General features: G+C 48.0%; 2 protein-coding genes across 2 annotated transcripts in view; one reads left to right on the top strand and one right to left on the bottom strand.

Annotated features, from left to right (window-relative positions):
* Positions 1-616: 616 nt before the first annotated feature.
* On the bottom strand, positions 617-14585 carry LOC307079283 (membrane-associated guanylate kinase, WW and PDZ domain-containing protein 3-like; the record flags this gene model as incomplete). The annotated part of the gene is made up of 20 exons (XM_079741512.1): positions 617-1185; positions 2543-2681; positions 3657-3803; positions 4104-4177; positions 4444-4643; positions 5267-5540; positions 5986-6174; positions 6279-6342; positions 7064-7475; positions 7898-8024; positions 8416-8584; positions 8679-8848; positions 9328-9495; positions 10064-10113; positions 10226-10322; positions 11222-11398; positions 12301-12420; positions 12741-12893; positions 13538-13775; positions 14544-14585. The coding sequence occupies 20 exons, from the start codon at positions 14583-14585 to the stop codon at positions 617-619; spliced, it is 3579 nt and encodes a 1192-aa protein (XP_079597638.1).
* Positions 14586-23160: 8575 nt separating this feature from the next.
* cacna1fb (calcium channel, voltage-dependent, L type, alpha 1F subunit) overlaps positions 23161-27131 on the top strand; it is a gene marked incomplete at both ends in the record, with an annotated part of 31290 nt that continues 27319 nt past the window's right edge. Inside the window, 8 exons of the mRNA XM_079742305.1 lie at positions 23161-23241; positions 23711-23811; positions 24316-24421; positions 24628-24767; positions 25182-25336; positions 25726-25878; positions 26096-26292; positions 26652-26755. Coding sequence (XP_079598431.1) covers positions 23161-23241; positions 23711-23811; positions 24316-24421; positions 24628-24767; positions 25182-25336; positions 25726-25878; positions 26096-26292; positions 26652-26755 — 1037 coding nt within the window. The remainder of the gene's footprint in view (positions 23242-23710; positions 23812-24315; positions 24422-24627; positions 24768-25181; positions 25337-25725; positions 25879-26095; positions 26293-26651; positions 26756-27131) is intronic.

The following is a 27131-nucleotide window of genomic DNA, read 5'->3' as shown; positions in this document are numbered from 1 at the left end:
TCTTTGTTTTGGTGATGACACCTCCTGCTGTCTGCTGACACTGGATACCTCTAGTCTTTCTGCTCCATGATCTCCTTCTCTACCTGCTACAACCATCACTTCTCCTCAACTACCTCATCATCTCCCTCCTGCTCCTCTCCCCCCTCCCTCCTCCTCCTCCTCCTCTCCCTCCTCCTCCCCCCCCTCTCCCTCTTCCTCCTTCCCTCCCCCTCTCCCTCCTCCTCCTTTCCCTCCTCCTCCTTTCCCTCCTCCTCCTCCTCTTCTCCCCCCTCTCCCTCTTCCTCCTCCTCTCCCTCCTCCTCCTCCCCCCCTCTCCCTCTTCCTCCTCCTCCTCCCCCCCTCTCCCTCCTCCTCCTCCTCTCCCTCCTCCTCCTCTTCTCCCCCCTCTCCCTCTTCCTCCTCCCCCCCCTCTCCCTCCTCCTCCTCTCCCTCCTCCTCCTCTTCTCCCCCCTCTCCCTCTTCCTCCTCCTCCTCCCCCCCCTCTCCCTCCTCTCCCTCCTCCTCTTCTTCTCCCCCCTCTCCCTCTTCCTCCTCCTCCTCATCCTCTCTCTCCTCCTCCTACTCTATATTCTGCTGGAGATCTTGGTGTCAGCTACAAGATTGTTCTTCCAGCCCATTAGAGAGACAGTCCCCTGACTAAGTCCCGCCCTCTAAACCGACTGCCAATCAGATCTTGTTTCAACCTGTGTGGGTGGGGCTCCCGCCAGGGGCCAGGGTGTTGCCATGCCAACTCAGCTCTTGAACTATAAGAGCCCTCCCCCCTCCCAGACCCCACTTCTACTGAGGTGATGCTGGCGTCTGATTGGCTAAACTCTGACTTGTCGGACGGCCCGAGGAAGGAGAAAGCTGCCGTTTGATTGGACGGGAGGAGGTGCTTTCTTTCTCTTTCTCTTTGTCGTCCTTTCTTCCTGTCGGTCCCTCCCCTTCCTGTCTCCACCCTCCCCCCCCTTCCCCGCTCCTCCCCCCCTCTCCCCAGGCTCCTCTGCTCCTCCTCCACCCGGTCTAGGTCCAAATCAGGAGCCCCACTCCTCCTCTCTGCTCCTCCTCTCTGTCGAAGGGGGGGCGTGCTCCTCCTCTCTGCTCCTCCTCTCTGCCGGAGGGGGGGCTTGCTCCCCCCCGGTGCTGAAGCCAGACCCCGCTCCTCCTGCTCCTCCTGCTCCTCCTGCTCCTCCTGCTCCTCAGGGCCTTGGGGAGAGAAGATTTCATTAAAGGAGTTCAGTACCGCTCAGAAGCTAACCCGCTAACCACAGCTAGCTGCTTTCAGTACCGCTCTGAAGCTAACCCGCTAACCACAACTAGCTGCTTTCAGTACCGCTTAGAAGCTAGAGCGCTAACCTAAGCTAGCTGCTTTCAGTACCGCTCTGAAGCTAACCCGCTAACCACAGCTAGCTGCTTTCAGTACCACTCAGAAGCTTGAGCGCTAACCACAGCTAGCTGCTTTCAGTACTGCTCTGAAGCTAAACCGCTAACCACAGCTAGCTGCCTTCTGCTGGTCTAAAGAGTAGCATCATTTCTAGAACTAAATCTAGTATCAGCTCTTAATTTAGTCTAGTCCAATCAGGAAATAACCTTAACTGGTCTCATCTAATCTAGTTTAATGAGGTATAATCTAGTATAATCTATTCTAGTGTGATCCAATATGTTATGTTATAATCGAGTTTAGTATTATGACAGGATGGACCTACAGACTAAAAGGAGGAAACGACAGACAGACAGGTTGGAACCACAGACAAACAGTTGGAACGACAGACGGACAGGATGAAACGACAGACAGACAGGTTGGAACCACAGACAAACAGGTGGAACGACAGACGGACAGGATGAAATGACAGACATACAGGTGGAACAACAGATAGAAAGACAGGATGGACCGACAGACAGAAAGGATGAAACGGCAGACAGACACGATGAAACGGCAGACAGACAGGTGGAACGACAGACAGACAGGACCAACCGGGTGTTGTCTGTGCGTCCGATCACGTAGAAGCAGGGCTCGCCTTGTTTGGAGTTAGTCATACAGAGAGACAGACTGGACAGCTCCACTAGAGAGAGAGACAGGTTCACTAGAGAGAGACAGGTCCACCAGAGAGAGAGACAGGTCCACCAGAGAGAGGGACAGGTCCACTAGAGAGAGAGCGAGAGGCTCACTAGCGAGAGACAGGTCCACTAGAGGGAGAGACAGGTGCAGGTGAGAGACAGACAGGTTCACTAGAGCGAGACAGACAGGTCCACTAGAGGGAGAGAGACAGACAGGTCCAATAGAGAGAGAGAGAGAGAGAGAGAGAGAGAGAGACGGACAGGTCCACTAGAGGGAGACGGACAGGTCCACTAGAGGGAGACAGACAGGTCCACTAGAGAGAGAGACAGTGTGTTTGTGGAGGCGGTACGCAGTCTGGGCCAAAGTCCCACCCCTTCCTGTGTCCTGGTCTGCTGATCTGAAACCCTCAGACTTTCCTTTACTTAGTGTATTTGTGTGTGTGTGTGTGTGTGTGTGTGTGTGTGTGTGTGTGTGTGTGTGTGTGTGTGGGGGGGGGGGGGGTACCGTAGTCCGGGACGTATCCGTTGCCCTTCTTCAGCACCAGGTGGATCCAGCGCCCCCCCCGCCGGATGTGCTCCACCGCCTGGCCGTGGGTCATGCCCACCGTGCTGCCCCCGTTGATCTGCACCAGCTGGTCCGAGATCTGCAACCACACACACCACACACACACACACACAAACACACACACACACACACACACACACACACACACACACACACACACACACACACACACACACACGTATTCCACTGCTACCAGAGCAGCTGTGTAGTGTGTAGTAGTGTGTAGTGTACTGTAGTATGTAGTGTTGTATAGTGTACCTGTATCTAAAGGGTAGTGTAGTGTGTAGTATAGTGTAGTGTATTGTGTAGTTTAGCGTAGTATAGCGTACCTGTATCGGTAGTGCAGTAGTGTGTATTAGTGTGTAGTATAGTGTAGTATAGCGTACCTGTATCGGTAGTGTATTAGTGTGTAGTATAGTGTAGTATAGCGTACCTGTATCGGTAGTGCAGTAGTGTGTATTAGTGTGTAGTATAGTGTAGTATAGCGTACCTGTATCGGTAGTGTATTAGTGTGTAGTATAGTGTAGTATAGCGTACCTGTATCGGTAGTGTGTTAGTGTGTAGTATAGTGTAGTGTAGCGTACCTGTATCGGTAGTGTTTTAGTGTGTAGTATAGTGTAGTGTAGCGTACCTGTATCGGTAGTGTATTAATGTGTAGTATAGTGTAGTATAGCGTACCTGTATCGGTAGTGTATTAGTGTGTAGTATAGTGTAGTATAGCGTACCTGTATCGGTAGTGTATTAGTGTGTAGTATAGTGTAGTATAGCGTACCTGTATCGGTAGTGTATTCGTGTGTAGTATAGTGTAGTATAGCGTACCTGTATCGGTAGTGTATTAGTGTGTAGTATAGTGTAGTATAGCGTACCTGTATCGGTAGTGTATTAGTGTGTAGTATAGTGTAGTATAGCGTACCTGTATCGGTAGTGTATTAGTGTGTAGTATAGCGTACCTGTATCGGTAGTGTATTAGTGTGTAGTATAGTGTAGTATAGCGTACCTGTATCGGTAGTGTATTAGTGTGTAGTATAGTGTAGTATAGTGTAGTATAGCGTACCTGTATCTTGGCACAGCGCTGGGCCGGTCCCCCCTCCATCAGGGCCAGGACGTAGAGCCCCATGTTGTACTCACTGCCCCCCCGCAGCGAGAACCCGAACCCCGTGGGCCCGCGCTCCAGATCCACCCGGTAGAACCACTGCTCCTCCTGGGACACAAGGCGACCACAGCACCATGGTAACCATCGTCACCGTGGTAACCACACAGCCATCATCCCAATGGTTACCACCACATCACCATGGTAACCATCATCACGTGGTAATCATCGTCACCGTGGTAACCACACAGCCATCATCGACATTGTAACAGTACACCTTAGATAGCTGACGGCATAGAAAAAGGTAGAGGAAGCTGGAAAGTATTCAGTTTGTTCTTGTGTGTACGTGTGTGTGTGTGTGTGTGTGTGTGTGTGTGTGTGTGTGTGTGTGTGTGTGTGTGTTGAAGCCACCTTTGACCTCTGGCCACCTCCTCTCCTCATCTGCCATCTGGTGTCAGCATCGGACTCTGCTGCTTCTGAGGAGTCTGAGGAGAGAGGAGGAGGAGGAGGAGGAGGGAGAGAGAGAGAGAAGGAAGAGGGAGGAGGGAGAGAGAGGAGGAGGAGGGAGAGAGAGGAGGAAGAGGGAGGAGGGAGAGAGAGGAGGAGGAGGGAGAGAGAGGAGGAAGAGGGAGGAGGCGAGATAGGAGAATCGGTTTGATATCAGTTTAAAGTGTGTGTGTTTGTCTGTATGTGTATGTATGTTTGTGTTTGTGTGTGTTTGGTGTGTGTTGTGTGTGTGTGCTGTCCGTACTGCTGCTGCTGCTCCTGGGCACCACCGTTAGCCGCAGCACGTTGCTAGCCCTCCTGAGTATCTGGGTTAGCTCGCGGTGGCTCATGCTGGCGGCGGCGCGGCCCTCCACCTCCTCCAGGCGGTCCCCCGGCTGGATGACCCCGCTGCGGGCCGCTGGGCTGCCCCGCCGCACCGTCACGAAGCGGTGGGCCATCACACAGCTACCTGTAGCGCGTCAGCTAAGAGTTAGCACGCTATCTGTGACACCACCACACAGCTACCTGTAGCGCGTTAGCTAAGAGTTAGCACGCTATCTGTTATACCACCACACAGCTACCTGTAGCGCGTCAGATAGATGTTAGCACGCTACATGTTACACCATCACTAAACTACCTGTAGCGCGTCAGCTAAGAGTTAGCAAGCTATGTTACACCGTCACACAACTACCTGTACCGCGTTGGCTTAGAATTAGCATGCCATGTTACACCATCACACAGCTTCCTGTAGCGCGTCAGCTAGGAGTTAGAATGCTATGTTACACCATCACTCTGCTACGGCCGCTGGTAAGCTCAAAGTTAGTGGACTAGCTGTTTCACCATCACATAACTACCTGCGGTGGGTTAGCTCACAGTGAGAATGCTAGCTGCCACACCAATGCACAGTTGGCATGCTAGCATACCACCAATCTACACAGGTAGCATGTGAGCTGCAAGACCACACAACACAGTCAGCACTGTTGGCAGGCTACACAACTGCACAATTAGCATGCTAGCTGCTACCTCAACACACAGTTAGCACATCAAAAATGAGCATGCTAGCATAGGACCAAACCCTCTCCGGAGACCTGCCTTCAGTGTTGGTGTTCTGGGAGGCGATGACGAAGCCAAAGCCTTCTCCTGGTCGTCTGTTCAGCTCCACCTGCATGCTCTTGGACCTTCCACCTAGCCCTCCTGCTCCTCCGTCATTGGCTGTAGCTCCCAGCGTGGCTCCTCCCCCTCTGACACTCTCCTCCACCCCCAGCCAATCGCGGGGCTCCAGGGTCAGAGTGACCGGGACCGAGTCCAGGAAGCTGGTACTCTGGACCAGAGACGACCCGGCAGCCTCACTGGGAGACTGGACTGGAACCACAAGACCGGACCAGTTAGAACCAGACCAGTTAGAACCAGACCAGTTAGGACCAGACCAGTTAGAACCACAGGACCGGACCAGTTAGAACCAGACCAGTTAGAACCCCAGGACCAGTTAGAACCACAGGACAGGACCACATAGAACCAGACCAGTTAGAACCCCAGGACCAGACTGGTTAGAGCCAGACTAGTTAAAAACAGACCAGTTAGAACCCCAGGACCGGACCAGTTAGAACCAGACCAGTTAGAACCCCAGGACCAGTAAGAACCCCAGGACCAGACCATTTAGAACCAGATCGGTGCGAACCCCAGGACCAGACTACTTATAACTAGACTAGTTAGAACCCCAGACCAGTTGGAGGGCTTTCATCAGGGATAGGGTTACCTTGGCGTGTGGGCGGGGTCAGGGCGGGGCCCTCTTCAGGGATAGGGTTACCTTGGCGTGTGGGCGGGGTCAGGGCGGGGCCCTCGGCGGGGCCCGTGCCGGCCTGGCTGAGGGGGGGTACGGCCCCCAGGAAGGATACTGAGGAGGAGGAGGGCGTGTCAGCTGGACTGGAGGCGGGGCTCAGGGGGGAAGGGAGGAGCTTGTAGAAGTTGGGCGTGACCCCAGGGGGGTCAAGGGCCGCTGTGGAGAGTGAGAGCGTCAGTAGAGGTCAGGAGAGGTCAGTAGAGGTCAGCAGGACGTGTGGGGCTGGAGCTGAACCAAGGGGGGGTGGGGGGTGGGCCTACCTCCTCTGCTGACCAGCAGGACCACCTCCCCTCGCCGGGTGTGTTCCTGGAGGACCCTCTGCACCTGCAACACACAAGCACCCCGCTGTAACCATGACAACAGCATTCACAACTCATGGACAACACCATGACAACCAACACAAACATCATCACGGTTACCACAACTGAAGCTACCACTTCACCACCACTACCTCACCCCAGTTACCATGACGACAACCATCAGTACACCACCCCAGTTCCCACGACGACAACCACCACTACACCGCCCCTGGTAACCACAACGACAACCATGACTACACTACCCCAGTTACCACGGCAACAACCATGACTACACTTCCCCAGTTACCACAACGACTACCATGACTACACCACCCCAGGTTACCATGAAGACAACCATCAGTACAGCCCCGCATTAACCCTGACGACAACTACTCCCAAACCACCATGGTAACCATGACGAAAACACAAACACAACTGTAACAACGACACTCATCATGACACCACCCCAGGTGGCCACGACGACCACCATGGCTACACAATAACAGCCACCAGGACGAGGACCGACACGTTGTCACGGAGACGGTGCCTGGGTAAAGGTGAGGTGGGGGACCGACACGTTGTCACGGAGACGGTGCCTGGGTGAAGGTGAGGTGGGGGGACCGACACGTTGTCACGGAGACGGTGCCTGGGTGAAGGTGAGGTGGGGGGACCGACACGTTGCCACGGAGACGGTGCCTGGGTGAAGGGTGAGGTGGGGGACCGACACGTTGCCACGGAGACGGTACCTGGGTGAAGGTGAGGTGGAGGACGTCCGCCCCGTTGACCTTGGCGATGACGTCGCCGGTCCGCAGGGCGGGGCAGAGCCGCGGGTCCCAGAGGCTCCGGACCACCGCCTGCTGCCCCCCCGGCCCCCCGCCCCCTACGCTGAAGCCCGGCCCCGCCTCGCTCCGGCACAGCGCCACCGGGACCAGCTGGGGGGCGGGGGGCCCGGAGGGAGCGGAGGGCTGAGGGCCGTGGTTGGCGGGGCAGCCGTTGAAGCCACAGGAGGGCTGCAGGGTCGGGGGGAGGTCGGCGGGCTGCTTGGCGGCGCTGGGGAGGGTGGAGCTGGAGAGGTCCCGGCCTGAGGAGCGGTGACGGAGGAGGAGGGTGGAGGAGGGGGCGGGGAGGGAGCCTGTGCTGTAGCCAATCAGAGAAGACCTGTGGAGACAGAGATCCTGTTGTAGCACCACTCTCCCCAAGTTGGTGTAGTGGTAGTTATTATACTAGTACTATAGTGTATTAGTAGTTATTCTCAAACTACTATGGTGCACTAGTAGTTATTCTAGTAGTACTATGGTGTACTGGTAGTTATTCTAGTACAATGGTGTATTAGTAGTAATTCTAGGAGTACTATGTTGTATTAGTAGTTACTTTAGTAGTACTATGGTGTATTAGTAGTAATTCTAGTACTATGGTGTATTCGTAGTTAGTCTGGTAGTACTATGGTGCATTATAAGTTATTATAATAGTACTATGGTGTATTCGTAATAATCATAGTAGTAGTAGTGTGTATATATAATATGATGGTAGTACTATAGTAGTACTCCAGTAGTACTCAGTAGTACTCAGTAGTACTCTACCTGCGCAGGGTTCCGCTGGCTGCGGGCTGGGGGGGCGGGGCCGCTTCAGAAGGAGGGGGCGTGGCCTCGCCAGACACGCCGTTAGTGACAGGTTGAGCCGCATAAGAGGGCGGAGTTTGGGCCAATCCTGGATGTTTAGATGGAAAAAGGAAGGGATGAGGTCACAAACAATTTATAAAGCCCTGGTCGCCTAGGTAACCAGGTAACCAGATGGTCTAGGTAACCAGGTAACCAGGTGGTCTAGGTAACCAGGTGGTCTCGGTAACCAGGTGGTCTAGGTAACCAGGTAACAAGGTGGTCTAGGTAACCAGGTAACAAGGTGGTCTCGGTAACCAGGTAGTCTAGGTAACCAGGTTACAAGGTGGTCTAGGTAACCAGGGGGTCTAGGCAACCAGGTGGTCTAGATAACCAGGTAACCAGGGGGTCTGGGTAACCATGTCGTCTGGTTAACCAGGTAACCAGGTGGCCTAGGTAACCAGGGAACTAGGTGTTGGTAGCAGCCGTCTTCTTACCTGCACCGTTGCCGTTGCAGAGCTCCGCCGTGGTGTAGGTGAGCTGGGAGGGGGCGTGGCTAACCACCCCAGGTGAGGGCTGGGAGGGGGTGTGGCTAACCACACCAGGTGAGGGCTGGGAAGGGGTGTGGCTACCCAGACCAGGTGGGCAGGTGTCTTCTCTGGATGGGCGGGGCTGTAGTAGATGAGATGTCAGATCTCCCTGTTGAAAGGTCACATTAACTTACGTGTGTGTGTGTGTGTGTGTGTGTGTGTGTGTGTGTGTTTACAGTTTCCAAGCTCTGTTTAGGACAGCCATCAGGGTTGTACAGCATGGGGTATCCTCTCCTCAGCACCACATCCACACTGGTCCCCATGGCAACGGCCTGCAGCATCTCCACCACCTCCTTGTGCGAGCGGCCCAGCACACAGGTTCCACTGATATAGACCAGGATGTCAGCTACAAGGGGACAGAAGGTAGAGGAGAGGTACAAGGTAATGTGTGTGTGAGTGTGTGAGTGTGTGTGTATGTGTGTGGGTGTGACTGGTTGTGTTTGTGTGTGCGTTAGGGCTGTGGAGTTAATCAAGTTTTTAAAGTGATTTCGATTTTTGGGTCAAACATTCTCCAAACTAATATATAATCTAGTGGAAACGATTTTATTTTATTTTTGAACATTTATTTTATTCATTAAATGTTTTATAGAAATGCAGAACAGCTCGATACATATTTGTACATTTTCCTTTTGAACATTTTGTGTATTTTTTAAGGGGAAATTTCAAAGTTCTCGGTTACAAAGCGGTTTTATTTTGGGAGGGAAATGCTGATTAAATTCATCTTGTTTTTATACTCATATATCAAAATTCAATATTGACCAAAATAACCGTATTTATGATTTTTCTCCATAATCTAGCGGCGTGAGAGCGTGTACGTGTGTGTACCTGGGCTGAGGTTGGCGGGTCCCCCTGGGGTGATGCTGTACACCTGGAGGAACTCCCGGGGCCGACTGCCCCCCACGATGTTGAAGCCGAACCCCCGCGGGCCCTTGGTGAGGCGGACCGGCACCGAGGAGCCTAGCATCACGCTCACCTGCTCCGTGAACTCTGGCACTGACCCAGGAACCGCAGCATACAGCAGATATACACTTATACATTATATATATACACAAATATATACATTTACATGTTTGTATATATACACAGCTACAACACTGTAGCAGTACTGTAGAGGTACAGTCACAGTACAGTAGCAGTATATTAGCAGTACAGTAGCAGTATAGTAGCAGTGTATTAGCAGTACAGTAGCAGTACAGTCACAGTACAGTAGCAGTATATTAGCAGGACAGTAGCAGTATATTAGCAGGACAGTAGCAGTACAGTAGCAGTACAGTAGCAGTATATTAGCAGTATATTAGCAGTGTATTAGCAGGACAGTAGCAGTACAGTAGCAGTACAGTAGCAGTATATTAGCAGTATATTAGCAGTGTATTAGCAGAACAGTAGCAGTACAGTAGCAGTATATTAGCAGTATATTAGCAGTATATTAGCAGTGTATTAGCAGAACAGTAGCAGTACAGTAGCAGTATATTAGCAGTATATTAGCAGTATATTAGCAGTATATTAGCAGCGTATTAGCAGGACAGTAGCTGGACAGTATAACTATGTGAGCAGTACTTACAGTCTGAGGGCTCCTTGTTTCGAGGGTCTGTCCAGTTGGTCTTAGACTGACTGAAACCAAACAACAACCTTTAACATTGTCTGTGCTGTATGTATATATATACATATATATACAAGTATATATGTCTGTGTATATATATATAAATATATATGAGTATCTTACTTTGTGTAGTATTGTTCTCCAGTGTCACTCAAATTCAGCTCCAGGCCCCGCCTCCCTGGACCCTCCCATGATTGGCTGACAGGAAGGGCACTGCCCACTGCAGAGAGAGACATAGCTGTGTGTGAGTGTACCTGTGTATGTACCTTGAGTGTGTGTTTGTAGCCGTGTGTGAGTGTGTGTACCCGTGTGAGTGTGTTTGTGTGTACCTGTGTGTACCTTTGTAAGTGCGTTTGTGTGTACCTGTGGGTGTGTGTGTGTACCTGTGTGTGTATGTGTAACTGTGCGTGTGTGTGTGTGTGTACCTGTGTGTGTGTGTTTACTTGTGTGTGTTTGTGTGTACCTGTGTGTGTGGTGTACCTGTACCTGTGTGTGTACCTGTACCTGTGTGTGTGTGTGTGTGTGTGTTTGTATGTGTACCTGTGTTTGTTGTGTGTACCTGTGTGTGTGTTTGTGTGTACCTGTACCTGCGTGTGTGTGTGTACCTGTAGCTGTGTGTGTGTACCTTTGTGTGTGATGGTGTACCTCTGTGTGTGTGTGTGTGTGTGTGTGTACCTGTAGCTGTGTGTGTGTACCTGTGTGTGTGTGTACCTGTACCTGCACCTGTGTGTGTGTGTACCTGTACCTGTACCTGTGTGTGTGTGTACCTGTGTGTGTGATGGTGTACCTGTTCCTGTGTGTGAGTGTTTGTGTGTGTGTGTGTCTGTGTGTGTGTGTGTGTACCTTTGTGTATGTACCTGTACCTGTGTGTGTGCGTGTGTGTGTTTGTGTACCTTTGTGTGTGTACCTGTACCTGTGTGTATGTGTGTGTGCCTGTGCCTGTGTGTGTGTGTGTGTGTGTGTGTACCTGTGTGTGTGTGTGTGCCTGTGCCTGTGTGTGTGTGTGTGTGTGTGTGTACCTGTGTGTGTGTACCTGTACCTCTACCTGTGTGTGTGTGTGTGTGTGTACCTGTGTGTGTGTGCCTCTACCTGTGTGTGTGTGTGTGTGTGTACCTCTACCTGTGTGTGCCCCTGAGCCCTTGTCCTCGCCCTCCTCCGCCTCCCCAGCCTTCTCCAGGTTGTTCAGGGACTTGCTCCTGGTCCTGAAGTTCCTCAGCAGGTTGCGGTGCTCCAGGTACGTGACTGGCGGACTCTCTGGACCAATGTGGACGGGCCGCGGTGTGCCGTAGTAGTTCCCTGATTGGTCAGAAACACCCTGATTAGACAGCCAATGGGAGCACTTGATAGAGGGTTAGGGTTAGTATGGGATAGTTAGGGTTAGTATTTGATAGTTAGGGTTAGCATTGAGGGGTTTAGGGATAGTATTGGTAAGGGTTAGGGTTAGTATTGGGAGGTGTAGGGTAAGTATTGGTAAGGGTTAGTATATATTAGGGTTAGTGTTTGATAGTTAGGGTTAGTATTGAGGGGTGTAGGGTCAGTATATGTAAGGGTTAAGGTTAGTATTGGTAAGGGTTAGGGTTAGTATTGGATAGTTAGTGTTAGTATTTGATAGGGTAAGGGTAAGTGTTTGATAGTTAGGGTTAGTATCAGGAGGTTTAGGGTTAGTATTGAGGGATGTAGGGTTGGTATTGGTTAGGGTTAGTATTGGGAGGAGTAGGGTTAGTATTGAGGGATGCAGGGTTGGTATTGGTTAGGGTTAGTATCGGGAGGTGTAGGATAGTTTAGGTTAGGGTTAGTATTGGTAATGGTTAGGGTTAGTATTGGTAATGGTTAGGGATAGTTTTGGTTAGGGTTAGTATCGGTAGGTGTAGGATAGTTTTGGTTAGGGTTAGTATCGGGAGGTGTAGGGTTAGTATTAAGAGATGTACAGTTAGTTTGGTGAGGTGTAGGATAGTTTTGTTTATGGTTAGTATTGGTAATGGTTAGGGTTAGTTTTGGTTAGGGTTAGTATCGGGAGGTGTAGGGTTAGTATTAAGAGGTGTACAGTTAGTTTGGTGAGGTGTAGGATAGTTTTTGTTAGGGTTAGTATTGGTAATGGTTAGGGTTAGTTTTGGTTAGGGTTAGTATCGGGAGGTGTAGGGTTAGTATGAAGAGGTGTACAGTTAGTTTGGTGAGGTGTAGGGGCGCTCGTTTCCTACCCTTGAACTTGCCGCTCTCCAGCAGCGCCCCTGACTCCTCCAGGGAGAAGAACTCCTGGATGGAGACGAAGTTGTAGTCCACCCCCGAGACCTCCTCCTCCCGTGACGCCCGCGTCGTACCTGAGGACACGCACACACTGGGGTGTGAGTGTGTGTGTGTGTGTATGTGTGTGTGTGTGTGTGTGTGTATGTGTCTGTGTGTGCGTATGTACCTGCTCCTATGTTGCAACAGGTGTGTGTGTGTGTGTGTGTGGGTGCATATATATGTGTACCTGCTCCTATGTAGTAACAGGTGTGTGTGTGTGTGTGTGTGTGTGTGTGTGTGTGTATGTGTGTGTGTGTCTGTGTGTGTGTGTGGGTGTGTGTCTGTGTGTGTGTGTGTGTGTGTGGGTGTGTGTCTGTGTGTGTGTGTGTGTGTGTGTGTGTGTGTGTGTACTCACAGGGCACTGCCCGTATGTACAGGTTCTCCCTGATGATCTGCTGCAGCTGTCCGTCCAGCGAGCCGGGGGTGAAGCACTTAGAGAGGAACAGCCGCAGGTCCTTACAGAGCGACGCACCTGAAACACACATGAGGTCCTTACAGAGCGACGCACCTGAAACACACATGAGGTCCTTACAGAGCGACCCGCCTGAAACACACATGAGGTCCTTACAGAGCGACGCGCCTGAAACACACGCATGCGGTCCTTACAGAGCGCCCTGAAAAACACGAGGTCCTTACAGAGCGACACGCCTGAAACACACATGAGGTCCTTAAAGAGCGACGAGCCTGAAACACACATGAGGTCCTTACAGAGCGAAGCGCCTGAAACGCACGCATGAAGTCCTTACAGAGTGACGCGCCTGAAACACACTCATGAGGTCCTTACAGAGCGAAGCGCCTGAAACACACAAGAGGTCCTTACAGAGCGACACGCCTGAAACACACTCATGAGGTCCTTAAAGAGCGAAGCGCCTGAACGCACGCATGAGATCCTTACAGAGTGACGCGCCTGAAACACACTCATGAGGTCCTTACAGAGCGAAGTGCCTGAAACACACAAGAGGTCCTTACAGAGCGACACGCCTGAAACACACTCAAAAGGTTCTTACAGAGCGACCTGAAACTCACGCATGAGGTCCTTACAGAGCGACGTGCCTGAAACACGCGCATGAGGAGGGCAACACACGTGTGTGGTGCGTGTGCACGTGCGTGTGTGTGTCTGAACATTTGTTGTGTGTGTGTGTGCGTGTTTACCTGGTGATACTGTCTTGATCCTGATTGGGTGAGGGCAGGTGTTGAGGACTCCTCGGACATCACCGAGGGTCATGCCCAGGACGGGCGTCGCCCCAATCTCCAGGATGACATCACCCACCGTGGCTCCTCCCCCAGGCGCTGCTGTGACGAATGGAAACTCCCCATAGTCGGCCCCTCCCCCTATGGCCACGCCCAGCTCCCCTGAAGCTCCGCCCAGTGGGACAAAGCTCTCCTGCACCTGAGAGATGAAGAGAGTTACTTAGTTAGTTATTGATCGGTTCATTCCTTAGTTAGTTACTAGTAAGTTAGTGATCGGTTCATTCCTTAGTTAGTTACTAGTTAGTTATTGATCGGTTCATTCCTTAGTTAGTTACTAGTTTGTTAGTGATCGGTTCATTCATTAGTAAGTTACTAGTTAGTTAGTGATCGGTTCATTCATTAGTAAGTTACTAGTTAGTTAGTGATCGGTTCATTCATTAGTTAGTTACTAGTTTGTTAGTGATCGGTTCATTCATTAGTCAGTTACTAGTGAGTTAGTGATCGGTTCAGTCATTAGTTAGTTACTAGTTAGTAAGTGATTGATTCATTCATTAATTAGTTACCAGTTAGTTAGTGATCGGTTCATTCATTAGTTAGTTAGTGAGTTATCAATTCATTTGTTATTAGTTCATTTTATGAACTAATTTATTTAGAGTTATGACTTTGTTTGTTAGTTCATACATTAGTATTCACTTGTTAGTTGATTATATGTTGATTTGTAATCAATCATTCATTAAAAGTTAATTGGTGAATTAGTTATTCATTGATTTGTTGTAAATTTATGAGTGGGATGATTACTGTGTTTACTTGTGTTTGTGGTTAAAGTAACACCTCAATAGTTGTTTAGTTGTGTTTGAGGTTAAACACCTCACTAATTGGTTAGGTATGTTTGAGGTTAAAAACACCTCACTAGTTGGTTTAGTTGTGTTTGAGGTTAGGCTTCCTCACTAACAGGTTGAACTCTCACCTTTGACCTCCAGTGCAGCTTCCTGACCGTGGCTTTAGACATGGCGGCTCACCTGGGAACAGGGAGGAGAGCCCAGTGTTAGCACAGCATTAGCACAGCGTTAGCACAGTGCTAGCCCAGCTTTAGCCCAGCGTTGAGGACGGCGATAGCCTAGAGTTAGCACAGAGTTAGCCCAGCGTTAGCTTAGTGAGCCCCACGTCGCTGGGGGGCCTGCGGTCCCACCATGTCACTGGGGGGCTTGCTGTCCCGTCAGCTCAGAGGGGGGAACCGCAGGCCGCACGTGCTGCGATCATTAGCTTAGTGGTTAGCGTGTTAGCCTTCTAACCTGGTCAGCACCTCTGCCTCTCTGCTACAGTATCTGGGAACCACACACACGCACGCACACACACACGCACACACACACACACACACACACACACACACACACAAACATTCCTACTATCCTACAACACAGAAACAGACTTTCATACTGTGTGGAGGGAAGTGACCACTACAGGTATACTGGTATGTGTCGAGGGTGGTGACCATTACAGGTATACTGGTATGTGTCGAGGGAGGTGACCACTACAGGTATACTGGTATGTGTGGAGCGAGGTGACCACTACAGGTATACTGATATGTATGGAGCGAGGTGACCACTAGAGTGATACTGGTATTTATACTGGTATGTGTGGAGGGAGGGGAGGAATGTGTGGTTCTGTTCTACGCTGCTGCTGTGTCAACATGAACTTGGACCTCTCTTCACAAGAACACTAATGATTAACCTAAAGTACCAAACACACACACACACACTGACACACACCTTGCATACTGGGAACTCATAAACACACCTCTAAAAGCCAACAACATAAGCTTTAGTTCTGAACCGCCACTCAAACTTAGCCTTTTGGTTTGGGAACCAGCCTGACCCTTCATTAACATTACATTAACATACCTCCTCTATTCATTAACATACCTCCTTTATAATAAACCTCCTCTATATGATTACATACCTCCTCTATACGATAACATACCTCCTCTATTCATTAACATACCTCCTCTATACAATAATATACATATCACTATTCAATAATATACAATCATATACCTCTTCTACAATAGTATACCTCCTATACAATAATACACCTCCTCTATACGATAATATGCCTCCTCTGTACAATAATATACCTCCTCTATACAGTAATATACATCATCTATACAATAATATGCCTCCTCTATATAGTAATATACATCCTCTATTCAATAATATACCTCCTCTATACAATACACACCCTCTACACAATAATAGACCTCCTTTAGACAATAATAGACCTCCTCTATACAGTAATATACCTCCTATACAATAATATACCACCTTTACAATAATATACCTCCCATACAATATACCATCAGGTGTAGTTGCTAGCAGGAGGCTTAGTAAAGGGGTACAGTGCAATAGGAGGAGGAGGAGGAGGAGGCGTAGTAAAGGGGTACAGTGTAGGAGGAGGAGCAGGAGGCGTAGTAAAGGGGTACAGTGCAGGAGGACGAGGAGGCATAGTAAAGGGGTGCAGGAGGAGGAGGAGGAGGAGCAGGACGTGCATCAGGAGCAGGAGCATCTCGGGTCAATCCAGGATGAGGTGGTGGTGTAAACACTGCTGCTCCACCGCACATGGTGCTGATGCGGTCATCAACCGCCTCCGGTCGGCTCCTCCGTTACCGGATAAAGCAAACCTTAACCCGCCGCTAAACCGCCGCTAACCCGCCGCTAACCCGCCGCTCACCGCCGCTAACCCGAGCGGCGGTCCAGAACCCAGCGATGTGTGAGCCGCGGCGGAAGATCTGCTGACGGAGCGATGAGGCGCAGCGACCTCCTCCCACTCGGAACCTCCACCGCTCAAAATCCTCGAAACATGACATGATAACACAATGTAGAATATAATGTAGAATACACCATCACCTACCGTCATGCTGCCGCTGCTCCTACAAGACTCTCTCTCTCTCTCGCTCTCTCTCTCTCTCTCGCTCTCTCTCTTTCGCTGTCCCTCTCGCTCTCTTTCGCTCTCTCTCTCGCTCTCTCCCTCTCTCTCTCTCTCTCTGCAGGCAATCCAAACCAATGAAATAGTCGCTCGAGACAGTGTAGTAGACGCGTAGTAGCCTTGCTAATACACTGTGTTTGCGCGTGCGTGTGTGTGTGTATGAGAGAGAGATTGTGTGCGTGTGTAAGTGTGTACGTCGCTTGAGCTCGCGATCATAATGCCTCATTTTTTATGTATGTGTTATACTATGTTATAAATGTAGTATTTATAATAGATATATCTATTTCATATTCAGCCATATTAATAACATAACAAAATATGATCCGATCATACTTATATATAACTATTACAATTATAAGACAACCTTTTCATATAAAACTATAATAACATATAAACAACAACTAATAAGGATAATCTCATATGCGCCGATACCTATTGAAATATTGCAGTAGCAGCTCCTACCAGTTGGGGGCGCCACAGGTCAACCTTAACCCCGAGCAATTATGGCGTCACATAAAGTGGGCTAAACCAAACCATTTAGCCATCACAGAGAGAGAGAGAGAGAGAGAGAGAGAGAGAGAGAGAGAGAGAGAGAGAGAGAGAGAGAGAGAGAGAGAGAGAGAGAGAGAGAGAGAGAGAGAGAGAGAGAGAGAGAGAGAGAGAGAGATTATGAGGGGTTTAATATAGAAGCTTAGTCCATCACACACAGGAAGTGTGTGATGTCAATAAACTGATGTGTGTATGCGTGTGAGTCTGAATCTGTGGGCAGAGGGACGAGATGTTGACATCAGAGGACTTTTGGTTTCCTGTTGTAGTCCGAGGATATCGACCAATCAGCTTTCAGCTGGCTCTGGCTGCATGGAGGAGAACAGTCCTAGTTCACAGACTAGTTAGAGAACACACTGACCAGCCAGACTAGTAAGATAACAAACTGACCAGGTAGAGACTAGTTAGAGAACACACCGACCAGGTAGAGACTAGAGAACACACTGACCTGACTGAGAACACACTGACCAGGTAGAGACTAGTTAGAGGACACTGACCAGGTTCAGACTAGTTAGAAGGCACACTAACCAGACTAGTTAGAGAACACACTGACCAAACTTGCAAACACACTGATCATACTAGTTAGAGAACATACTGACCAGGTAGAGACTAGTTAGTTGAACTCTAAGTTAGTGTGTTGGATCCCAGGTCTACCTTGAGGCCAACCTGGTCTCGGTCTCTCAGGACGGATCTGAAACACACCTGGAAAACATTTCCTTTATTTGGTGATCAGCTGCCACTAGAGCAGCTTTAAACACTTTAAATGGCTCTCTCCTTTTCTGGAGAGGAGCTTTCCTCTTCTGGAGAGGCCTCCAGAAGGTCCTCATAAGGTCCTGGAGGCCTGAGAGAGAGAGAGAGAGAGAGAGAGAGAGAGAGAGAGAGAGAGAGAGAGAGAGCGAGAGAGAGAGAGAGAATTTCTATTATATGTATTCTTCTAATTATAAATAACAATATAATTCATATTATATTATCATTCTGATTAAATTGATCTATGGATGTATACATATATTTATATTTATATATATATTATTTTATATATATATATATATATAAGTATATATCTGTGTATCCATCTCTTTAAGGGAACGCATGGTTCTCTAATCCCGGTGAGCTTCAGCCTCGCGCTCGGAACAGGCTGCTGCCGTCTCGTGCCGACGATGGAGTGCGCGGGTTTCTGCGGTCGTTTATATCAACTCTATTTTTAGTCTAAATAATGTCGATTTTGGTTTTATTCGCTTATCTGACATTGTTTTGCGATGTGAAAGCGATGAGAGGGTCCCACGGGAGAATCGGGAGGGATTTATGTGATTTTATTTGATTATTAACATGTGATTTGTTTTAAGTTGAATCGAGAGCGCACATCGCCAGTATGCACGAGGAAACCTGCCAAAGTAAGATTAACTTTCTGTTGTCTGTATTAACATATTATTAACATATTATTTACATGTTATTTACATGTTATTCACATGTTATTTACACTTTATTGACATATGTGTTCCGGCTGGATAGTGACTGTAAACAAGCTTACAATTGGTTCGTTAAGACGAACTGGTTCATAAACTAGCCAAGTACCTAGAATCTTGTGTGTTGGTATACTAGATGAGAATAGGTGACAATAAACTAGGTTAAAATAAATTGTTCAGTATAGAGTTTAGTTTAGAATAGGGTAGTGACTATAAGATAGGTTAGAATAGGTTAGTGACTATAAGAATAAATTGTTCAGTATAAACTAGGTTAGAATTGTGTTGGTTAGTATGAACTAAATAAGAATAGGTTAGTGATTATAAACTAGGTTAGAATAGTGTTAGTGACTATAAACTAGGTAAGAATAAATTGTTCAGTATAAACTAGGTTAATTAGGTTACTGTCTATAAACTAGGTTAGAATAGGTTAGTGACTATAAACTAGGTTAGAATAGGCTTGAAGGTGACTGAACATGAGGTTAGATATAATATAATAATGTCAGAGTCAGAATAAAAGTCAGAATAGTGTTAAACTTTGTCGTCCTCGCCCTCTTCAATTGGATTTCTCTTCAGTTAAAGGTGCTTTGTTGGTATGGAGAATAAACGTGTAACGTTGCATTGACAAAGTTGTTTAGTTATTTAAACGGCTAAATGAAAAATGTCGATTTTGAAATACAAACAATTAAATAACAATTAAAAAGGGTTTATATAAAATTCTAGTCATAAATACAGAGGGTTGTATTGTGTTATGTTACAAGTTATGTTACATATTTCCATAGTGCAGTAGGGCAGTAGTCACTTGCTAACATTGCAGAATAATGCAGGAGGCAGGTACAGTAGAGAAGTCTTTAGTTTTACTGTGTTGGGAGGCGTACGATTCCCTCTCAGGTGACCCAACGTGCTGATCCAACTATCCTGTATCTCCGAAATAAATATGGCCGTTAGTTTAAAGAGATGGAAGGGTTCCTGATGCTCTAGTTTGTTACTCTAGTGTTTAAATGAAGGGTTCCTGATGGTCTAGTTTATTCCTCTAGTGTTTAAATAAAGGGTTCCTGATGGTCTAGTTTGTTCCTCTAGTGTTTACAGGAAGGGTTCCTGATGGTCTAGTAGTTTGTTCCTCTAGTGTTTAAATGAAGGGTTCCTGATGGTCTAGTTTGTTCCTCTAGTGTTTACAGGAAGGGTTCCTGATGGTCTAGTAGTTTGTTCCTCAAGTGTTTAAATGAAGGGTTCCTGATGGTCTAGTTTATTCCTCTAGTGATTTAAAGGAAGGGTTCCTGATGGTCTAGTTTGTTCCTCTAGTGTTTTAAAGGAAAGGTTCATGATGGTCTAGTTTGTTCCTCCGTTTTAAATGAAGGGTTCCTGATGGTCTGGTTTGTTCCTTTAGTGTTTTAATGGAAGGGTTCCTGATACTATAGTTAGTTCTGGGCTATTCTCAGATCTCGATCACAGTAGTAAAGTGGTCTGTGTATATTTTCCTGCAAGTCTGCTTTGGTTGCTGGTGGATTATTTTCAATTTTCTCTCTTCTGTGTTTCCATGAGCCTGATAACGTCCTACTTCTGTTTTGCGTGTGTTATTTGGTGTTTACGTTGGACTTGGAGAACGGATTTAGAGTCTTAGTTTGCTGTTTGTCCCATTATCTAAAGTCTTAGTTGGTAAGGCAACCAGACTTCACTGCCGTTGAGAACAGTAGGTTGTGGACTCAGTCCAGTATTTGATGAGGATGTCCAGATGATGTTCTTCTGAAGGCCTAGAAGGTCCTCCTTGTCTCTCAGGTCCTTCAGAGTTCTGTGGAGGTTTCTGATGTTAACTCCAAGGTAGGTGTTGGTTCTAGGTACAGACTAGTAAGAGAACACACTGACCAGGTTCAGGCTAGTTAGAGAACACACTGACCAGGTTCAGACTAGTTAGAGAACACACTGACCAGATACAGACTAGTTAGAGAACAGACTGATCAGACTAGTTAGAGAACACACTGACCAGGTACAGACTAGTTAGAGAACACACTGACCAGGTACAGACTAGTTAAAGAACAAACTAACCAGACTAGTTAGAGAACACACTGACCAGACTAGTTAGAGAGCACACTGACCAGACTAGTTAGAGAACACAATGATCAGACTAGTTAGAGAACACACTGACCAGACTAGTTAGAGAACACACTGACCAGACTAGTTAGAGAACACACTGACCAGACTAGTTAGAGAACACACTGACCAGACTAGTTAGAGAACACACTAGGTAGGTAGGTGTTGTATTGTACACCGGGACTAAGAGGAACTTGTGTTTTTTTTTGGGTACGTTTTGCGACGGTTTACCGTCAAGGCCCAAGTTTGAGAGGAACTATGCAGAAGTTACAGACAGACAGACAGACAGACAGACAGACAGACAGACAGACAGACAGACAGACAGACAGAGGGACAGCCATTCCAGTATGATGTCTAATAAAGGTGGATGGTGGAGGTAGGTGGGGTTATTACAGATGATGACATCACAGCCTGGATCAAAGGTTCCTTCACAACGATGTCATTAATTCCAGTAAAGAATAACCTTATCTCTCTCCCTCCCCTCTCCTTCTCACTCTCTCCCCCTCCCTCTCACTCATAGCCTCTCTCCTTATCTCTCTCTCTCTCTCTCTCTCTCTCTCTCTCTCTCTCTCTCTCTCTCTCTCTCTCTCTCTCTCCCTCCATCTTTGTCTCTGCATGTTAATCTCTCCTTTATCCATCATGGTGTGTGTGTGTGTGTGTGTGTGTGTGTGTGTGTGTGTGTGTGTGTGTGTGCGTGTGTGTGTGTGTGTGTGTGTGTGTGTGTGTGTGTGTGTGTGTGTGTGTGTGTGTGTGTGCGTGTGTGGTCCAGAAGTAGGTCACAGCTGTTCACTACAACATGTCACCTCCTCCACTGGAACACACCTCCCTTCTCCTCCTCTCATTTCCATACTCATCTGCCCCCTCTCCATCTTCTCCTCTCCTCTCCTCTCCTGCTCAGTATCAATCTCTCCTCTCCTCCTCTCACCTCCTCTCCTCTCCTCTCTCCTCTCCTCTCCTCTCTCCTCTCCTGCTCTGTATCAATCTCTCCTCTCCTCTCCTCTCCTCCCCTCTCCTCTCCTCTCTCCTCTCCTCCCCTCCTCCCTCCTCCCCTCCTCTCTCCTCTCCTCTCCTCCTCTTCTCCTCTCCGCTCCTCTCCTAATGTGGTTGATCCAGTAGCTCCTTATGGGATGTGGTATTTAGGGTGTTGTTGATGGCAGGATGTCTTGTGAAGAGGTGGTCCGGTCCACAGTCATGGTACCACTGGTTATTAGGAGGGTGTTGATGGCAGGATGTCTTGTGAAGAGGTGGTCCGGTCCATGGTGCTGGTACCACGACTAGATCCAACTAAAGGAGTCATAAATACATGAATGTGTGTTTATTCAGGGCCCAGAGACACAGCGGTGTTCATCCATCCTGAAGACCGATACACCAGCAAAGCTCAGCTTTCAAAGCCTGAAATGCTAAAGTTATTCATAATAATCCACGTCACTTCATTTAAAGTACCACACAAAGAGAAAGGTTCACTCAGGGGTCAAAATGAGCTTTCCTAAAGTCTGTCTGGTATCTTGCATTTATTCACACTACATTGGTCTTCTGCCAACTATAACTCATAGTATGGTGATTGATAGCTTTCTTTGGTTAGGGACATTTCATGAACAGCTCCAGCTGTCTCTGGGGAAATCCGCTCGCCCTAATTTAAGTTAGGTATTCATTGTTAATATTAGCACTTTCATCCCAACCATTTATTACTACAGGTCCACTTACTTATAGTTACTCCTTATCTCATGTATTCTAAATGGCAGAGGACATCTTTAGATGTATGTAGCTCTGCTAATAAGTGTATGCAAAGCCAAAGATAACAGTCCAGGTGGATGGGTAACCAAGGTGTCTAATCCAACAGTATCAGAGAAGATGGAGACGGGGAGAAGGAATTTAACTACAGAACATTTTGGTTTTGATTTTCATTTGGAAACATGTGAATCAGAGTATTTGTTTTCCTCTCTCTCTCTCTCTCTCTCTCTCTCTCTCTCCCTCTCTCTCTCCCTCACTCTCTCTCACTCTATCTCTCTTCCTCTCTCTCTCTCTCTCTCTCTTTCTCTCTCTCTCTCGCTCTCTCCCTCTTTCTCTTACTCTCTCTCTCGCTCTCTCTCTCTCACTCGCTCTCCCTCTATCTCTCTCCCTCTCTCTCTATCTCTCTCTCTCTCGCTCTCTCCCTCTTTCTCTTTCTCTCTCGCTCTCTCTCTCTCACTCTCTCTCCCTCTATCTCTCTCCCTCTCTCTTTCTCTCTCTCTCTCTCTATCTCTCTCTTTCGCTCTCTCTCTCTATCTCTCTTTCTCTTACTCTCTCTCTCACTCTCTCTTGCTATATCTCTGTCTTTACTCTGTCTCTCTCTCACTCTCTCTTGCTTGTTTTCTCTCTCTCGAAATCTCTCTCTCTCCAGGTAAAGAGGAAGAAGTGGAGGGTGGGGGGGGTAGGGGAGAGGAGGAGGGAGGAGAGGGTGATGAAGGAGGAGGAGCAGAGGAGGAATGGGATGAGGAGCTGGATGGAGAAAACGAGGGAGGGCTGCGGATGACGAGGACTGACACCCTTCACTCCACCACCAGCTCCACGGCAACACAACGCAGGAGGGGTCAGCATGCCAAGAAACAGGTCTGAACCTCATGTTACATGTTAGAGGTCAGAGGTCAACACGCCAAGAAACAGGTCTGAACCTCATGTTACATGTTAGAGGTCAGAGGTCAACACGCCAAGGAACAGGTCTGAACCTCATGTTACATGTTAGAGGTCAGAGGTCAACACGCCAAGAAACAGGTCTGAACCTCATGTTACATGTTAGAGGTCAGAGGTCAACACGCCAAGAAACAGGTCTGAACCTCATGTTACATGTTAGAGGTCAGAGGTCAACACGCCAAGGAACAGGTCTGAACCTCATGTTACATGTTAGAGGTCAGAGGTCAACACGCCAAGAAACAGGTCTGAACCTCATGTTACATGTTAGAGGTCAACATGCCAAGAAACAGGTCTGAACCTCAAGTTAAATGTCACATGTCAGAGGCCAACATGCTAAGAAACAGATATGAACCTCATGTTACATTTAATGATGATGATGATGTTCCAGGTCCAGGGTAATAACCAGGTCCAGCGTGCTCCCAGAGCCCTCTACTGTCTCAAACTCAACAACCCCATCAGGAGAGCCGCCCTGTCCATCGTGGAGTGGAAGTATCCTTTCCACCTATCAGCCGTCAGCACACATCAGCTGGAATCCAATTGACTTACATTTACATTTAGGGCCTTTAGCAGATGCTTTTATCCAAAGCGACTTACAATAAGTACATTTGTCATAAGAAAGTGAAACAATTTATCGCTGTCTGTACAGTTAAGATGTTCATAGAACCAAGTGCCAACCACTAACAATCGCTAGGTTAGGTCCTCGTATACAGTAGTGATAGCTAGCTAATGCAGATGCTACACAAGTATTATGAATAAATACAACATACAGTAAGTGCGTACATTAAGTGTGTACATTAGGTGCCAGGAAGTACAACATACAATAATGGGAGTGGGGGACTGGATGGCTATGCAGAGTCTAGGTGAACTCTGAACAGGTAAGTTTTGAGTGCAGTCATTTGTTTGGGTTTCAACAGTCATATAAGGGATGCATGCTCGTCTTTACAGTACAGACGTCTTGTGGTTTCCTGTGTGAGTCCTTGACAGCTTCTGCAGGCCTTTCGATATCTTTATTCTGTTAGCGATCTTTGCTAACTGTGTAGCATTGGGCGTGTCCAAACCATTCCCTGAGGACGATTCCAACTCAACCAATCATGACCTGGTGAGTACATACTGCGAAAAGTACTAATATTACCTACTACTAGTACTAACACTGCTTACAGTACCAATATTAGCCTAGTTAATACCAATCCTGCTTCAAGTACTAATGCTACATGCTGAGTACTAACACTGCTTACAGTACTAATATGAACCTGTTGAGTGCTTAAACTGCAAACAATACTGATACTACCTGCTGATGCATTTTAGGAGCAAGTGGAGTATATCTTCCTGATCATCTTCACCATCGAGACCTTCCTGAAGATCCTGGCCTATGGTCTGGTCATGCACCCCAGCTCCTACATCCGCAACGGCTGGAACCTTCTGGACTTCGTCATCGTCATCGTCGGGTCAGGACGGAGGGGCTAGGGGTCAAGAGTTAGGGGCTAGGGGTCAGGAGTTAGAGATTAGGGAGTAGGTGTTAGAGTTTAGTGGCTAGGGGTTAGGCTTTAGGGATTAGGGGTTAGGAGTTAGGTGTTAGGGACCAGGGGTTACGGGTTTGGGGTTAGGGATTAGGAATTAGGGATTGTTGTTAGGGTGAGGGTGCTAGGGATTGGGGTTTGGGGCTAGGGGTCAGGAGTTAGGGGCTAGGGGTTAGGAGTTAGAGATTAGGGACTAGGGGTTAGGAGTTAGGGATTAGAGACTAGGGGTTAGGAGTTAGGGATTAGAAACTAGGGGTTAGGAGTTAGGGATTGAGGTTTGGGTTAAGGTTTAAGAGTTAAAGGTTATGGGTTAGGGTTAACCCTGCGTGACCTGTATTGCAGACTGTTCAGTGTTGTCTTGGAGACGGTGACTCATAAATCTGGAGAAGTGTCGACCACCAGCCACCACACGCCGGGGAAGCCAGGAGGTCTGGACGTCAAGGCCCTCAGGGCCTTCAGAGTCCTGAGGCCGCTCAGACTGGTCTCTGGAGTACCCAGTAAGCCTGTCTGTCTGTCTGTCTGTCTGTCTGTCTGTCAACCTGTTTGTCTACCTGTGTACCTCTCTATCTGTCTGTGTGTCTGTTTGTCTGTCTCACTGTCTGTCTACCTGTCTGTGTGTCTGTCTACCTCTCTGTCTGTCTGTGTGTTTGTCTGCCTGTCTGTTTGCCTACCTGTCTACCTCTCTGTCTGTCTGTGTGTCTGTCTACCTGTCTGTCAACCTCCTTCCCTGTCTACCTGTCTACTTATCTCTCTGTCTGTGTGTCAGGCCTCCAGATCGTCCTGAATTCCACCATGAACCTCTCTATCGGTCTGTGTGTCTGTCTGCCTACCTATCTGTGTGTGTCTACTTGTCTGTTTACCTACCTGTCTGTCTGTCTGTCTGCAGGCCTCCAGATCGTGCTGAACTCCATCATGAAGGCCATGGTTCCTCTGCTCCACATCGCGCTGCTCGTCCTCTTCGTCATCATCATCTACGCCATCATCGGCCTGGAGCTCTTCATCGGCCGCATGCACCGCACCTGTTACTACATAGGAGCAGGTACAGACACACACACACACACACACACACACACACACACACACACATACACACACACACACACACATACACACACACACACACACACACACACACACACGCACACACACACACACACACACACACCTAGCTGGTTACTCTAACCAGATAACCACATGGTTGACTACCATGCTCTATGCATTGACCTGATCACTAACTAGCTGGTTGCTCTAACCAGATAACTACGTGGAGGACGACCCGGTGCCCTGTGCGTTCGCGGGCCACGGGCGTCAGTGCCTGCTGAACGGCTCTGAGTGCCGTGGTCGCTGGGACGGGCCCAACGGGGGCATCACCAACTTCGACAACTTCTTCTTCGCCATGTTGACCGTCTTCCAGTGCATCACCATGGAGGGCTGGACGGACGTACTGTACTGGGTGAGTACCACTCTAGTACTACTGTAGGACACTATACTAAACTATAGTATACAAGACTATACTATACTACACTATAAACTATACTGTACTACACTATACTACACTATAATATGCTACACTACACTATATACTATACTTTACTATACTATACTAACCACTACAATATACTGCACTACTATACCACTATACTACCGTACATGTGTTTATTAATTGGGTCTAGAACTCCTATGTGTCTCTATATATAAACCTACATCTTTACCTTTCTATATGTTTCTATATGTTTTTATGTCCTCTATATCTTTCTATATCTTACTATATCTATCTCTATATCTCTATGTGTTTCTATGTGTTCCCTCCAGATGAACGATGCCATGGGTCTAGAGCTCCCCTGGGTTTACTTTGTGAGTCTGGTCATCTTCGGCTCCTTCTTCGTTCTCAACCTCGTCCTGGGAGTCCTGAGTGGGTCAGTCTAACCCTACCGTACAGAGAGGACCTAGTCCTTTACACTACCCTACAGAGAGGACCTAGTCCTTTACACTACCCTACAGAGAGGACCTAGTCCTTTACACTACCCTACAGAGAGAACCTAGTCCTTTACACTACCCTACATAGAGGACCTAGTCCTTTACACTACCCTACAGAGAGGACCTAGTCCTTTACACTACCCTACAGAGAGGACCTAGTCCTTTACACTACCCTACATAGAGGACCTAGTCCTTTACACTACCCTACAGAGAGGACCTAGTCCTTTACACTACCCTACAGAGAGGACCTAGTCCTTTACACCACCCTACAGAGAGGACCTAGTCCTTTACACCACCCTACTGAGAGGACCTAGT

The sequence above is a fragment of the Pollachius pollachius genome (genome assembly GCF_949987615.1).
Source record: "Pollachius pollachius genome assembly, chromosome: 8".
NCBI lineage: Eukaryota > Metazoa > Chordata > Actinopteri > Gadiformes > Gadidae > Pollachius > Pollachius pollachius.
This window is presented reverse-complemented; position numbering and strand designations above follow the sequence as displayed.